General features: G+C 35.6%; 1 protein-coding gene and 1 pseudogene across 1 annotated transcript; one reads left to right on the top strand and one right to left on the bottom strand.

Annotated features, from left to right (window-relative positions):
- Window positions 1-9,512: 9,512 nt before the first annotated feature.
- LOC145126611 (uncharacterized) lies at window positions 9,513-10,139 on the bottom strand. The gene has a single exon (XM_079061945.1). The coding sequence runs from the start codon at window positions 10,137-10,139 to the stop codon at window positions 9,513-9,515; it is 627 nt and encodes a 208-aa protein (XP_078918071.1).
- A 3,717-nt stretch (window positions 10,140-13,856) lies between these two features.
- LOC145108308 (putative UPF0481 protein At3g02645) lies at window positions 13,857-15,400 on the top strand (annotated as a pseudogene).
- Window positions 15,401-17,354: the final 1,954 nt, after the last annotated feature.

Genomic DNA, 17,354 nt, shown 5'->3' with positions numbered 1-17,354 from the left:
TGACTCTCCATAAACCTCTTATCCCATAAAGTCGGAACCTTTAAGGCTTTGCATGGCTGTAAAGGTCCTTACACCCTCTAACACCTTTCATTTTCCCTCCAAAGATCTAGATCTCATGCATGGCTCATTAACAACGACCAAGATGGAAACTTTATGGATCTATAACTCATATATCACTGAAAAGGGACAGATCTAGGTTCATGGAGTCCTTTATGCTCATAAAGTCTCCACCTTTGGGACTTTATCCCTAGAAATGGTCCATGAATCACAAATCAAAATAACAAGGAAAGCTTTGAGCTTTATACCTCCAAGTGAAGCTCTTCCCTCTGTAGAACTCAGATCCAAGCTTGTACTCCAACTTCTAGCCTTCATGATAATTTCCTCTTCTTCCTTACTAGCACACAAAGGCACTTTAGCTCCAAAAACACTCACACATGTTTAGAACGAAGGTTGACTCTCTCTTAGGGTTTCACTCACTCAAATGGTGGCTGAGGATAAGGCCATAAACTTCTTTATATAGGGCTCAAGTCTAAATTAGGGTTTTGCATCTGGGCCGGTTACGCCCAACGTAACCTTGGTACGCCCAGCGTACCCGGATGGATCCGCGTCCAAAATTAAGCGCGCGAGTACGCGCAGCGTACTCCTCAGTACGCCCAGCGTACTCACAAGCCTAGCCTTTCCTTTTTAAGGGCCAAGCTTGACAACTTGGAAAAGACAAAGGGTTAAATGGTTGTACCTGAATTTCGGGATGTTACACAATTATAATAACTCTTGAGTCTTTAAAAGCTCCATGGAAAGCAAACATCTATAGTGTGAATGTCTCTAATGGCTCACACCCAAAAAGCCTAGAACATGAGACTTATGAAATTCATATTCCACCTTGTGTAAGGTAAAATCCATGAAATTTTGATGCCAATGGAAATTATTTATAGCTAGGGGATCTCTAGGATAAACTATTATTTGAGTAACTAAATATTAGATTTAATCTATTAAAGACAGTTATCCTTATCAAATATACGAGCCTTCCAGAATAAATTCTAGAACCTCTAAAACCGTCCAAGCTTATGGAGGATTCTAGAATTGCTTTTCCTTGCTTAATTATGAATAATAACAATTCAGCCCTTTCACCTATAATTAATTCTAATTATTCCCGAACTAATTCCAGATTAAATCTGATCAACAATTATTTAATTCCAATTGTTTCTAATTAATTTATTAATCATATAATAAATTAATAAATAATTTTATCTCTCTACTAAAGTCATTTATGGCCATTTCTAGTTACTGAGGACACCTCAAAAAGGACTTTACTTTTGTTTCATAAATTTATACCAATTTAATTATGACCTTGACCAATTTAGTTATAGCCTTGGACACATATTCCAACAATTAGGAATCACTTTGCTAAGCTTATTGGGATATATGATTGCTGATTTCTCTATCCCACAAATCTCTTTATAGTCAACGATACCCATGCACTCTACGAGAGGACCCTTTTCATACCTGTTTCAAGCAGCTCATTACACACCCTCATCCGCAAAGATTCCATTGCCTCTTTCCATGCCAAGATAGTTCATCGCCAACTACCAACTTCAATGCAAACTACCCAACAACCACACACTAACCCTATCATCAAACACCTACCTACCAAATTCAAACCTCTATTTGAAACACCCAACGACTTACCTCCACCACGAGATGATGACCAACACATTACTCTTTTACCAAATTTCAAACATGTCCTCATCAAACCTTACTAATACCCCTACTACCAGAAAGAGATCAGGACTTCACTCATCACTGACAAGCTCAAAGACGGTGTCATACAACCAAGTCAAAGCCCTTATTCATCACCATTGTTACTAGTTCCAAAAAGATGGAACGTAGCAGTTCTGCATCGACTATCGGGGTCTCAATTCCATCAAAATTAGAGATCGCTTTCAAATACGAATATCAGATGAATTTTTTGGACGAACTCCATGGCGCCACCATATTCTCCAAGAGTGACTCAAGAGTCGGCTATCATGAAATTTAGGTATCGACAAACGTCATTCACTACTTTTTAAACAATTGATGGCCACTAAGAATTTCGGGTCATGCCTTTCCGCCTCACCAATACACAATCCACATTTCAAGTAGCCATGAATGACCTCTTCCGACCGATCTTACTTAAGTTCGTCTTGGTTTTTTTCAACTATATCCTTGTCTAAAACCCCTCAACCGACGCCTACTAAGAACACCTTCAAATTTTGTTTTTTCAAATACGAATGACCAATCAGTACCATGTCAAAGCTTTTGAGTGCATGTTCGCAATATACAAGATACCCTTCTTAGGTCATATTAGTTCAGTCCAAGCCTGGCCCACTCTAACATCTTTTACTACTTTACATGCCTTCTTGGGCCTCATTGACTATTACTTTCGATTTGTGTAATCATATGCCCACATTGCCTCTCCTTTAAGGAACCTCTTAATAAAGTAATACTTCATATGGACAGAAAAAGACACAATCACCTTCACCTCCGCTAAACAAACCATGACACGCCTTCTAACCCTAGCTCACCCAAACCTCATTAAAACCTTTGACATAGCTATCGATGCATCGGGTGTCGCCATTAGCGATGTGCTCTCCAAACATGGAAAACCCATCCACTTTTTTAGTAAGAAACTTTGTGATCGAATGCAAAGTAAACCCACTTACATTTTTGAATTATATACAATCACAAAAGCCATAAAAGCGATGCCAATATCTTTTAGGCCACAAATTTTTGGTGTACACGGATCAACGCAATTTAAAACATCTCCTCACTCATACGATTCAGAAGCCAAACCAACACAAATGGCTAACCAATCTATTAGGGTACTATTTCAAATTAGATTATATACCCGACTAGGAAAACGAGGTCGTAGATGCCTTGAGTCGCATTGACACTCCAACACTAGCAAAACACTTCACATCCACCATACTAGCATCTATCTTCCTACAAGACATATAATGCCTTCATGACCAACCAAAATCTATCATATCAGACAAAGACCCACTGCTTTTAGTCAATTTTTGGCATAACTATTCAAGCAACTAGGTAAGAAACTCAATACCTCAAGTGCGTACCACCTGCAGATCGACGGTCAAACGAAAGTAGTTAAACGGTGTCTCGAATATTACCTTCTCGCATTCGCACACGATAAACTACGCTCATGTCAACACTACATGTACCTTGCAGGGTTTTGGTTCAATACCAATTTTCACACGACCATCAAAATGACTCCTTTCAAAGGCATGTATAGAACAGAAGCCACGACAATCCACGATTACACTCCGGGCCCGAACCACACAACTTCCACTGATTCATCATTGTTAGATCATCAAAATGTCATTGATCTTTTAAAATAATCTCGCTAACGAGAACAAGACATTTGAAAGAATCTCTATAACAAGAACAAGACATAATGATCTAATAGGCTAATAAACAATGGTTAGGCAAGCAATTTAAAGTTAGCGATTGGTCTATCTACCTCTACGTAACTACATACAACATTTCGTTGTTGTATAGACAACAAAAAACTTTCCAAATGCTTTTTCAACCCATTCAAAATTCTGGAACGGATCAGTCCCATCGCCTACCACTTATAACTTCCAGCCTTTTCTCGTATTCACCCTATCTTCCACATTTTGTTATTAAAAGAAAGTCATGATAAAACTGTATCCAACGAATTCCCAACCGAATGGCTAACCCAAAAAGCATTCTCCAACGTCGCCAAGCGGATGATATTGTTGGATTAGGTGTCTAAGCCCATACCTATTATTGGGATGTACTTGATCTGATAGTAGCATGGTCCTTTCGGGTTGCCTTCACAGTAACAACTTGACAGGATGACTTATGGAGAAAGAGGTTGATAGATGATTTATTAATATATTATAAGAATAATATATTAATTGAGAAACCATATTATTTAATTAGTATTGATCAAAAATTAATTTAATGATCAAAAGAGACTGATTAAAAGTAAGGGGACTGATATTGCAAATCATTGATAGTTGCAAGTTGGGCTGATGGACTCCTAAAGGAAGGAGTGGATGAAATCTATGGGAAGCCCATAGAGATTTTGTCCAAGGGGCTTTCTAAAAGGATTCCATGGATTGCTTAAGGCTTAAGTAGAGAATTAGGTTTTCTACCTAAAACCCTAGAAGCTCAGCTATATAAGGAATCCCTTGGCTAACAGTTTTCGGCCCTATGCATTCATAGAGAACCCTAGCCGAAATCAAGTAGCCGCAATCACCTCTCTCTTGTTCATCCTTTTCTAAGTGGTGTTTATGACTCCATTAGAGGTGTAACGCTTGAGGCACTAAGCACTTGAAGGTCAAGATCAAGCTATCAACAAGAAAGGTATTCTTCTAACTCTAATATGATTTATGTATGCTAGATTAGGGTTCTTGCTTTGTAAAATTAGTTTGCATGTATAACTTGAGAAAAACCTAGATCCAAAGCAATTAGGGTTTCATGTGCACATAGGAATGTTGTAATGCTCAAAACCCATCAGTGGTATCAGACCTTAGGGTGTTTTCCTGTTATATATGATGCAATTGTAATGTTTTCAAAGCTGGAAAAAAATTGTTTTTGGCCACTGTCTGTTGAACTCGACGAGTCCATGCCCTAACTCGACGAATTGGTTCATCTGTTGGCAGATTTTTCGGATTTCAGGCCTAAATTAGATAAGGATCATTACCTTAAATTGTTTTATCAATTTAAAATCGAATTTTATGATATGGTAATGAATATCACCATCTAATTAAAAGATAATGGTAAAATTTTAAGATAATGTTCAAAATTATATGATTAGTTCAAAATTATATGATGTGTGTATATGATTCATGAAAAGGTGTTCGAGTCAAAGAGTGACCTGAATATGGATGGTCACTATAGTTAAGTAGTTGTAGAATTCACATATCAATGTGAAATCTAAGTACATTATCCATTGTTTCTAATTGTTTCCAAGTTTCTAGTAGGTTATAACTTAGCTTCTACTTACTAAGTCTAGTATGTGTCGTGCCTATACGTGCAATTAAGTTTATTCAAACCTAGAATTGTCTCGAATTTTGACAGTTGTCACACCCAATCAAAATAGAAGAAGAAGGGGGACCACAAGAATGTTGGAAAAGTGTAGTATGAGGCAAAAGGATATGCTATAAGAGAGAGCGACGCACATCGTGTGCTCGACACGTTTGTTCAAATTTTTCAAAAATTGACACTTTTCATCCCAAAAAACTTTTGATACCCTAGATATTAAAAAAATTTATGAGCTTAATCTATTCAGAAGACTAAGGGTAAAGAAGAGAGATTACCCTAGAATCATAAGCAAATTTCCATTCTTGAGATAAGTTGCTATGGAAGCAACAACATCATACCATAATAAGGAAGCTCCATGAGAGTTGGTAATAAATCAACAGTAGCATGTCTTATCAGGGAGAAAACGAAAATGAAAGAAAAGGTACATAGGATGAAAGTAAAGTCTTTAGGTTAACACGCGATAAGAAGACAGGTTGCTAGGAAAGCAACTCTAGTAGCCTACAAATGAGAAAATAGTAGCATCACAATAAATCAAGAATAGAATGACAAACTCATTATGAAGAACGAGTAACCTTCTTGTTGTCATTTCAGGATAACAACCCGTCAATGCTAACCTTGATTGACCCAACCACCGTTCAGACCATGGTTTAATGTCAAGTCTCTAATACGTTAGGGAATCTCATAGCTAGTAAAGATGAGGGAATCAATAAGGAAGCTACTCAAATGAAAAAAACCTATAAATATTTTATTAACAATAAGTTGTTATCTTTTTATGGAGACAGAGGAGTAGATAGTATCCAATGGATAAAAGAGATAGAGAGCAAGCGTGCTGGTGAACATAGAGTTAACTTTGCAACTTGAACGTTTATGGGAAGAGCTCTCATCTGGTGGAGTATCCAAGTCAAGGCTTTAGGCATAGACGAAGCCTATGCAACCCCTAGGAAGAGTTAAAGAAGTAGATGATAAAGAAATTCCTTTATGGAAAAGACGTGGCATAACCAGAGTAGGATTTCAGTCATCTTAGCACTAACGAATTAGGCCTGACCTTCTATACGGTACGCTTTGAGTACCTAGGCACCATATGCCCTGAGTTGGTTAACTCAGGGATCAAGAAGATCAATGCATATCGCTAAGGGTTAGCTCCCCATATCAGGATCGAGGTCCAAGCATACTAGCCCAATATATATGAGAAAGCTAAATATTTGGCCTTCAGTCTGAAGGAACCAGTGACCCAGAACTCAAGAATTAGTAAGAAGAAGTCTAAAGAACTTAAGAACAAGTAGGAAGGAATCACCTAGGGCAAATCTGGTCAACCCTTGTGGAAGTAAAGACAGGAAAGGAAGCCTCATGAGTGATCACCAACTCCAGTAAGGAGATACTTGGGAATAATCCCCTTGTGTAGTAATTGTGGACTTCACCATCTGGGAAAATTTGAGGATTTTAGGTGTAACAACTGCGGAAGACCAGGGAACATCTCAAACGTTTGCAAGAATCAACCAGGACAGTAATAGGGAATACTAGATGTTAGAATAAGAGATTTAGGAAAAAGTCCCATAGAAATAATCATGTAGTGTTTAATAAGGGAATTGGAAACCTTTGGAGTTGTATTGATCATTATTATATATAAAGATCTATTTTGAGTACAAGTAGTAATAGACAAAGAAACATAGAAATCCTTCCAGAAATCCACAGCAATAGTAAGATAAAAAGTTTAGGTTTCCTATTGGTGTAAAATAAGGATAAAATCAAATAGAATTTTAAAAGACAAATGTCAGATTCTAATTATAAATTTGAAGAATTAGAATTACGAACTAAAAAGGAATTTTAGTTGTCTCAAAAAAAGGAAAAATAGACGATCCGTGATTAAGAAACCAGTCTCCCCTAATAAGGTTACCCTAAGGTTTGAATTTCAGGACATAAACCCTAAAACAGGGGGGAAATGTGACATATGGTAAATTCCCGTCATCGACCATCATTAGAGATTAGCGTTGAGAAATGATGATAATAAATCTTTTCATATTTCAGGAAAAATATGATCAGATATGTAATAGGGTCAAAAATGAGTGACCAAAAACTTACACCACTTTTAATAATGGTGAGTGTATTTGGAAAGTACACGACAAAGTGGCTCCAAGGATATAAACTTTTTAAAAATCTAACTCCGATTGGAGTAGCTATGATTTTATAAACAAATAAAAATCAATTGTGTTAATAATACTATTAGCGCCAAAACGGCACAAGGAAATCAGTTTCGTTTTGGCTAATGTCATTAAAAGGAAAATTGTAGTACTCTGAGAGATAAGAACTTTGAAAACAAGGTCAACAATGGAGTTGGTATGAGGAAGATATGATTTTTAGATAAATATAAAATATGGGTTAAAAATTAAAAGTTACAATTTGACAATGCAACCTTAAGGAAAGTTGTAGTACTAGTGGAGAGCTATAGAAATATATAAATAGGGTAAGATAAAAGATTCATATAAGAAAGATATGAATTTTTATAAAAGATTTAAATGTGCACGCTAAGTGCATGCCATGCTCAAAGAGCACGTCTGACACCTAGATTCTTCGAGATTAGAGAGACGTGGACCATCAAAAGTGTGACATGTGGCAAACTCTGGATGGAGCCACGAGTCGAGTGCACGTCATGCATGAAGTATATTTATATATATAAATATCAATCGTTACATAAATCATGAAACCTTAGGATAATGTAGCTATAGATACTATAACTAGTTGTAAGCTATGATATTATGCCTAAGAGTTATGATGTCCGATAGTCTAAGAAGTGATATTATCTAGATGTTATAACGTCCAATTTCCTAGGATAACATAGTACCTAGAAGTAATGCTGGTCAAATGAAGGGATATGCATTGTACCTAATCGTTACTAAGCCCAAATATCCAGTTTTCAAAATAACCATAATTAGGGTACATATGTATGGCAAATAGTATACATATATATATATATATATATATATATATATATATATATAGTAGATAATTTTGATATCTAAAAGATATAATTATCAAATATAAAAGTAAAAGGTTTATATTGTGATAGTTATAGGAAATCATTAAGACAGAAAGATAAAAGATAACGTATTTCACGTTAATGCGTTAGTGAGCTGTTATTATTCATCCTTATACTGATTAAATTTGGCTACCATGGACCCGTAATCGTTAATCTTGCAAGACCCAGAAAGATATGTATAGACCTACACGGGGTTTGACAACCCCACTTACGATTGCTAGCTACAATCCCGACAGGATAACTTTCTTATTACTTACTATTCGACGTCTGATGAAGTGTAGCACATGGAAATCACTACTCAAACAACGTCGATTATGGGGGCTCATGGTAATAAATTACATCCACCTTAGAGATCCAACTAATCAGAGGGTCGCCTTAGAGTATTAGATAAAAATACGTTTGGATTAATAAAATATCCTAAAAGATAATAAGATAGGATCGGTAAATATCCTACAAAGATACTAAATTAGTATTGGTTAAATATTCTAATAGAGATTAAGACGGTAAATATACTACAAATATAGTAAATTAAGATTGGTTAAATATCACTAAAAGATAATAAGAAAGAATCGATAAATATCAATAAATATCCTATAAAGATAGTAAATCAGGATTGGTAAAATATCCTAAAATATAATAAGATAGGATCCGTAAGTATCTTACAAAGATAGTAAGTTAGGACGGGTAAAGCATCCTATATAGATAATAAGACATGATTAACAGAATGTCCTACAAAGAAAATAAGATAAGAGATAATAAAGCATAGGAAACCATAAATTTAAGAAAAATGAATATAATCATTGTAAAAAATTGAAGAAACTTTTCAAAGAATGTTTATCATTTGTCTCAAAACTTGTGAACTCACCAACATCAAGTTGACATTTCCAAAAATCGCATGTGTTCCTAGGATGCAGTAAGGACCAAGGCAAGGAAGGACTATCAAGTCGAAGGTAGATAGGTTTTTTTAAATAGATAGTTATGGTTTGCACTATGTGATTTGGGTAATCTATGTAAATACTATCACCACTCGGCATTTTCGCCAACGGCTAGGGAAGGTGTGACCGTGAAGGGCTCAAGATTAGGAAATTTGTGTGATATTGACTTGGATAATGTAAATACCCGATGAGGACGCCTTGATCTTTCCATCTTTCAAGTCCTGCAAGTATTTGGGACAACTTCTTATCCAATGACCCTTTTCTCCATAAATAAAGTAGGTGGCCTCTTTTGGATCACTGATTGTAGGGACATCAAAGCTAGGCTTCTTCTTGGACCCACTGCTAACCTCTATAACATGGACCTTCTCTTTCTTGTTGGATTAGGAGGGAACCTTCCACCTTTTCCCTTTTCTATATCCAATGGCTAGGACATGAGTACTTGTTGAAGAAGGAGCATTATTCTTCTTCATCCCTAACTAGATAGTTTCCAACAAGTTATGGAGTTGGGTCAATGTCGTTTCCATGTTGTTCAAATGATAAGTTAGGACAAACTGATCATAACTAGGAGGCAAGGAGTTGAGGACCAGGTCAATGTCTAACTCCTCTTCAAACGGTAGATTGAGCCTTTGTAGTTTCCCTACGTACCTTTGCATCTTTTGTATGTGAGCACAAACAAATTCTCCTTCCTTAAACATGCATTCCATAAGAGACTTGACCACTTTGTAGCGCTCTTGTCTCACATTCTTTTGGAAATTTTTTGTAAGGTCGAGACTTGTCCCATATGGCCAGTAGTCCTCATAGAACGTGGCCAACTCAGGTTTTATAGTGGCCACCATGATGTAAGCAACCTTAGTGGCGTCATCTGAATGTTTGTTATAGGAAGCAACTTCCTTAATAGTACTAGCCGTGCAATGATCGATTTCAACAAGAGGCTTCTCGAGGACATATTCTTTGCCCTTGTATTGAAGATTCATCTTCAAGTTTCTCATCCAATCCATGTAGTTAGGATCAATGAGCTTCCCTTTTGACAGAATCGATAGTAGGGAGAAGTCTGAGTGGAGGGAGACAGATTGAGTAGTAGAGAGATCACTGGTTCCATACATCTATATAAAGAGACATAGTTTTATTTAATGATATAAATACATAATATTTTAACCCAAAATAAATATTCTAGGCTAGGATCTAAAATAAAATTCACAAACAAAGAAGAGGGATGTCATAATCTAATTGCGAATTTATTAAGGCAGGTAATACATATTTACCAATTTCAATTTAACATGAAATTCCTAGATCATTTGAGATTCATTGAATCTTATCAATGGCATTTTTAATCCTAGATTAGGCTTTTCAATTTGTGAATGAGATACCGAGGATCACAAATAAGATGTAAATAACCATGCAACCTGCTTGACAACCTTGAGGTCATTCAACATCTCAAATTGACGTGTCGGTAAACCACACACGCTCCATCAATAATGATAATTTTCGATCTGTCCATAACTCAACTTTATAGTCCCTAATTAGTGTGTTGGTTAACCAAACACACTCCACTAACGACATATAAAGAGTGATGTGTGTTTTCATGGATTAGCCTGTGGTTCACATTTTGTCATAAAGTAACTAGATTTGGGATATCTAAAAGGTTTTGTTACTTTATAGTATCATATTTTTCAAGGTTATGTCATATCAAACCCGTTTGGCTAACGACCCTCCACCATACAAAGGGGCGGTGCGTGAGAGTGGACCCCCCTTAGAGTATAGGTTCGTGAATGAGGCCTACTATTGATTTGAGTTGCTTGTTTTATATATATAATATATTTAACATTTAATAATATATATAGTATAAGCTGTATTTTAATTTTTTTTCAAAATACAAGCTTTAATCATTAATTATCTAAATTATCATATAACTATTTAAACAATTTAAACCTAAAATGAATTTTATAATTATCTTTTAATTACTTTACAATTTAATTAATTATTAAATTCACAAGGGATAATTCAATTTAATTTATCTAATTAAAAATTATAAAATAATGATATCTCCTAATATTTAGGGTTTCAATAATTATCACACAAGGCATTCAAAATTTAGAATCAAGTAGAATCAGTACCAGATAATTATAAAAAATAATACCATAAATTAGATTAGGTAGATAATTACCGAAAGATAGGAAAACCGTTTTCCATTTCGTGGCAGAAGCACTGCAACGTTGTGTAAACAATTTTTGAAAAAAACAGGTTTTTCTAGTTCATGTCATGTGCAGAAGCACTGCCACGTTGTGTAAACAATTATTGAAAAAAACAGGTTTTTCAGTTCGTCTCATGTGCAATCAATGTTTGACAAGCCTAAGCTCTGATACCACTAATGAGTTTTATAGAAAACAAAACTTATACAACGTGGAAACCAATTAACAATTATTTGGGTACTTGCATCCTAGAAAAGATCTATGTCATACACCTTGAAGGCAATGTACAATGAACAACTAAACCAAGCATAACCCTAATGAATTTCGAAAATATCAAGTTTAGGGTTACATACCTTTTGATTTGTTGTTGCAAACAAATCACACTAATCCTTGTAGTTGTAGAACTTGGAAAGCCTAACACCAAAGAAATGATGTCTCTAATGGTTTGTACTAAAACCCTAGCAACAAGAGCACAAAAGGAGAGAGGAGAGGTGAATAGAAATTCGGCTCTTCTAATTGTATATGAGTGCACTAAAATTGAGAACCTAATGAGTCCTATTTATAACCGATAAGATAATCCTAGAAAACCTTAATGTGGAATAAAATAATAATATACTTAATCCAGGTAGTTACCTAGTTTCCTTATATCTGGGAGGCTTCTAGAATGCCCTATAAGGGCACTCTAAAACCGTCCACAAGGGATGGTTCTTGAACCCTTCCCTTGTTTAACTTTTAAACATTGTTAGCTATAAGTCCTTGCACTTTAATTATATCTAATTAATCCCAAAAGTAATTCCAATAAATTTTTGATTAATTCTAAATTAATCATCACAATTTCCAGTTAATATATTAATCATATAATATATTAATAAATCATTTATTTTATTTTTCAGTTAATTTATTATTCCCATAATAAACTAACATATTACTCTCTCTCTCTCTCTCTCTCTCTCTCTCTCTCTCTCTCTCTCTCTCCAAATGCAATCATTTTCAGTTGCTAGTTCTGAGGGCAACTAAAAAATGACTTTGCTTCTAATTCAAAAATATATCAATTTATTTATTGGCTTAGACACCCTAATCCAACAACTACAACACATACAAAAACTCAAAACACTTTTCTTTTTCTGTTTTTATATTATATGTTTAATATTTACTAATTAAAAAATAATTTTAAATAATTTATAAATAAGTGGGTCCAACCACTCCGTAGTCCATACATCCTACTCCCTTACCATCCACAGTCCACCTCCGTCAACCTCCATTCAACCACCACAGTTCATCTCCATTCACCTTTGGCTGGACCTTCGTTCAACCCTCCACTGTTCACCTCTATCAACCACCGCCGGTTACCATACCAAATCAAAAGAAATTGAATAAAAAAACACAAACTCATAATCAAAATCAAAACTTTTAATCAAACCAAACCAACCTCTACCGTCAAACCACCACTTCTGCCATCAAACAACACCAACCTATCTTCTATCAACAATCACTACCATCACTCTTTACAAAATCAAAACCACACCATAATCAAAATAAAAGGTTGTGTAGAAGATCAAAACCTATAATAATAATAATAATAATAATAATAATAATAATAATAATAAATTAAAAAGAAACTGAAAACGGTTCAAGAAATGGAAATTGTTCCTTAAAATGGTTCTAAAAATCGAAATAGTTCTTGAATATTGTTTTAAAAGTCAGAATTGTCCCATAAATCAAAACATGTTCCAAATTTTTTCTTATTTGCATTTTATGATCCATTTTTTTCTCCGGTTCACGTTTCAAAAATGTCAAATGATTTTTGGGATGAACACACTAACGATTTTTATCGGCGGCCTGTTTGATGTAGTCGACGTGATTGAGGTCATCGAAGTTTCAAATGAATCAATTTATGTGGTGGACTATGCAGATGTATGTGTTGGCGTTTTCTTTGACGTTCTCAGAGTTGGAGAAGGTGGCGATGTAGTTGTCAGAGTTGTAACAGTTATGATGCCACGGTGGTGATGAATAGGCGGTGTATCTTATTTAGGGTTGGATTTTGTTATTCATAGAATAGAATAAGAGGGTAAAGGTGGGTGAGGTGGAACCAATGCTATAATATTGAAAATATAATAATATAATAAATAGATTATATAATAAGCGCAATATAATCTTTTTACGTTAATTAGAGACCAATATCGCAACAAAAATAAATCACAAGGATTGTCCAAATGCAAGAAAAGTTAGGGATAAACGCCCAAATTTATCCGAACCATAAGGACATTTCATTATCTTGCTCTAATTATTATGCATTAATTAAAGTGTGACATGGGTATAAACTTTTTCGTGTTATAAAGGTGGAAATTGAGGGTATTACACAATAACGAATAATAAAGATAGTAACAAAAGATAATTTTATGGCACCAAGTAGGAATTCAACGACCAGAATTATTATTATACCAATATTTTAGTGGTTGGTTGGGTGTGAAATGTGTTATTATTTCGTTTCATTAGCTTGTTTAATTAAAATATTAACAACGAGGTTGTCAGATAAATATTAAAAATTATGAACAATTTTTTTAAGACGTAATCACGTGCTCGGAGTTGACGAAGAAGCTAAAGCATTTGAATCATTTAAAGTCAAAAAAATATCCAGAGAGCATTTGAAGCATCCGAACCATTTGGAAGTATCATCAGATGGCTTTCGTAAACCCATTTTCTAGCCTAACCTCCGGTGATAAGCAATGGGTAGATCATATTAGCAAAACCTTGAAAAACCAGCTTGCCATTAACGTCGATACACCTCCACTGTCGATATTTCAAATTCCCCAAATCCTAAAAGACGAAAAGCTGGAAGCATATGTCCCTCAACGGATAGGGCTTGGTCCTAATCACCATTTCCAGCCAGAGCTCTATCAGAACATGGAGCAAAACAAACTCACTTCGGTGAAAAGGGTACTTAAGTCTAATAAAGTTCAAGTCTCTGTGGATCAAGTCGTAGATAAAGTCAAAGAGATCATCCCCATAATTTGTGCTTGCTATGATTTGTACCTTGATGCTGATGATGACACCTTGGCATGGTTATTCACCATTGACATATCTTCTTTATTGATCTACTTGGTGCTTATATTGATCAACAGGTTGCAATAGATGCAAAAGATTTTATCATGTTAGAGAACCAGATTCCTCTAATTGTATTGAAGGAAATCCAAAACGACCTATCGGGTAGCTATGATGAAGCCCAAGAAGATTTCTGGGAATCTATGTTTGGGTATTTCTGTAAGTGCCACTCACCATTTATCCTCTCTAAAGAGAAAATCGATTTTAGTAGAGTAAACCATTTACTAGATTATATGTACCAATCCATCGTGACCAATGAAGAATCGATCTCACCAGAAGTTTACTTTCAAAAACCTGGAAGTGGTCCATGTGAAAAAGACGATAAACTAGAACTACATGAAATGTTTATCCAACTTATGGCACTGATCCCAGGGACTAAGCCATTTCTTCAGATCATTGAATCCTTCATGAAAACTTTCTCAGAAAGTATTGAGAAGATGGTGACAGCTGAAGAGATCAAGGTGCCTTCAGTTTCAGAGCTTCGCGATATTGCAGGAGTTAAGTTCCATTTGTCACCGACTAACGGAGGCATCAGAAACATAAACTTTGTAGGCGAAAATGAGCGGTTTTGTTATCTCCCTCTTATTACACTTAATATTGATTCAGAGGTCATATTGAGAAACTTGGTGGCTTATGAGCAATTAATGGCAAAGAAAAGTTTTACCACTGGCCATGGTCTTGAACTCACTGAATATGTAGATTTCATGTGTGGTAACATTGACAATGATAAGGACGTCCGGGTAATACGTGAAGAAAAGATCATCATAGGTGACTTGGGTGATGAGGATATTGTTAAATTGTTTAACGGGATTGGGAGATCTCAGGGGAAAATGAATAGGGCGTCGGATTTGAGGAAGACTGTTTATCAATTAAACAAAGTCTACCAAAGCACGCCAAGAGTTTGGGTCCAGAAGCAACTTCGGGCTTCTGCCAAGATGATCACATTCCTCATCAGCATTTCGAGCACACTGATCTTGATTCGTGAGGTGTATTTGAAGGATTATGGTTTGAATCCACCAAGCATGATTTTGGATGATATTGTTAGGACCACATTGAGTTCTTTTCTTCATTGATAAGGGGATGGGTTTGTGTATTATCTAACATACTTGTTTTAATCTTTTGATGTACTATATGCAGGGGCAGGGGCGGACCCAAAATTTTTTCCAAAATGGGGCAAAAAATAATTTAATTTTATTTATGGGGGCAAAAAAATTTTAAAGAGTAAAAATATATTATTTTGAAGAGCAAAATAATTTTTCAAAAAAATATTCCTATTTTTTTATTATTATTTTTTTGTTGTGGGGGCAAGTGCCCCCACTGCCCCCATTGTAGGTCCGCCTATGACTATATGCCATGAGCTAACATCGTTGTAAATACATCTACAACAACAACAATATCTGATACTGCCGAACCACTACCAGTACATGAAGCAGCCCAGTTACCACAATATGAGATTCACTCGGCCCAAACGAATCATCAAGAAGCCAGAAACCTGGCCGATTTCTAGAATAAAGCATGTGAGATTTACAGAATTTTTTCGAAGAGGGGGCAAAAAATAATTTAATTTTATTTATGGGGGCAAAAAAATTTTAAAGAGTAAAAATATATTATTTTAAAAGAGCAAAATAATTTTTTCAAAAAAATATACCTATTTTTTTTTATTATTTTTTTGTTGTGGGGGCAAGTGCCCCCATTGCCCCTATTGTAGGTCCGCCTATGACTATATGCCATGAGCTAACATCGTTGTAAATACATCTACAACAACAACAATATCTGATACTGCCGAACCACTACCAGTACATGAAGCAGCCCAGTTACCACAATATGAGATTCACTCGGCCCAAACGAATCATCAAGAAGCCAGAAACCTGGCCGATTTCTAGAATAAAGCATGTGAGATTTACAGAATTTTTTCGAAGAGGGGGCAAAAAATAATTTAATTTTATTTATGGGGGCAAAAAATTTTTAAAGAGTAAAAATTTATTATTTTAAAAGAGCAAAATAATTTTTTCAAAAAAATATACCTATTTTTTTTATTATTTTTTTGTTGTGGGGGCAAGTGTCCCCATTGCCCCTATTGTAGGTCCGCCTATGACTATATGCCATGAGCTAACATCGTTGTAAATACATCTACAACAACAACATCTGATACTGCCGAACCACTACCAGTACATGAAGCAGCCCGGTTACCACAATATGAGATTCACTCGGCCCAAACGAATCATCAAGAAGCCAGAAACCTGCCCGATTTCTAGAATAAAGCATGTGAGCTTTACCAAGTCAAACCAGTTAGCATTGGATACTTTTCATTTCTACTGTTTAGCATGTGTTCCTAATAATTGGGTTCTACTTCTTGGAGTAACCCACGATTAGAGTAGCTGCATTTTCTATTTTTCGAGTAGTATTTAAACAATGTACTTTGGTTTTAATAGATTATTCAGAAAACTGATCCGGTTACTATTTTCTTTCTCTTAGTTATTGGAGGTTGACCACCTCGAATATGTACGGTTCTAATCATCTGGTGCTTTCAATGCCGATCTCCCAACTATGCCTCCCCAGAAAGATACTACAACCGACATACCCCTAAACCAGAAAATAAGCTCAATGAACCTCCGATGGACAACCTTCAAGCACTTCTCCATATTGTTACTACCACCAGACGAACACCCAGCTCGACACCCTCACCACTAATGTTGCAAACCTTGTCCATCTCCTCATAATCTAACCACCCCCACCCGCACCAAATCACCAACCACGACCACCCAAGATACGGCTTCCCAACTTCGACGGCTCCAATCCACTTGATTGGATTTCAGTCAAACAACTACTTCATCTATTACAACATATATACCACCCAACCACCGCATCACACTATCTGTTTTTTTATTTGTTTTTTACTTCACCGGAGAGGCCTTGAGTTGGTACAAGTATATGTAAAACAACCACCTTTTGGGAACATGGCCAAAATTTACAACTTCACCAAGTTTCCACCGTCTCGGCTTACCAAGCAGAATTCGAAAAAATCAG

This window comes from Lactuca virosa, chromosome 1 (genome assembly GCF_052849685.1).
Source record: "Lactuca virosa cultivar CGN04683 chromosome 1, Lactuca_virosa_CGN04683_v6, whole genome shotgun sequence".
Lineage (NCBI taxonomy): Eukaryota > Viridiplantae > Streptophyta > Magnoliopsida > Asterales > Asteraceae > Lactuca > Lactuca virosa.
This window is presented reverse-complemented; position numbering and strand designations above follow the sequence as displayed.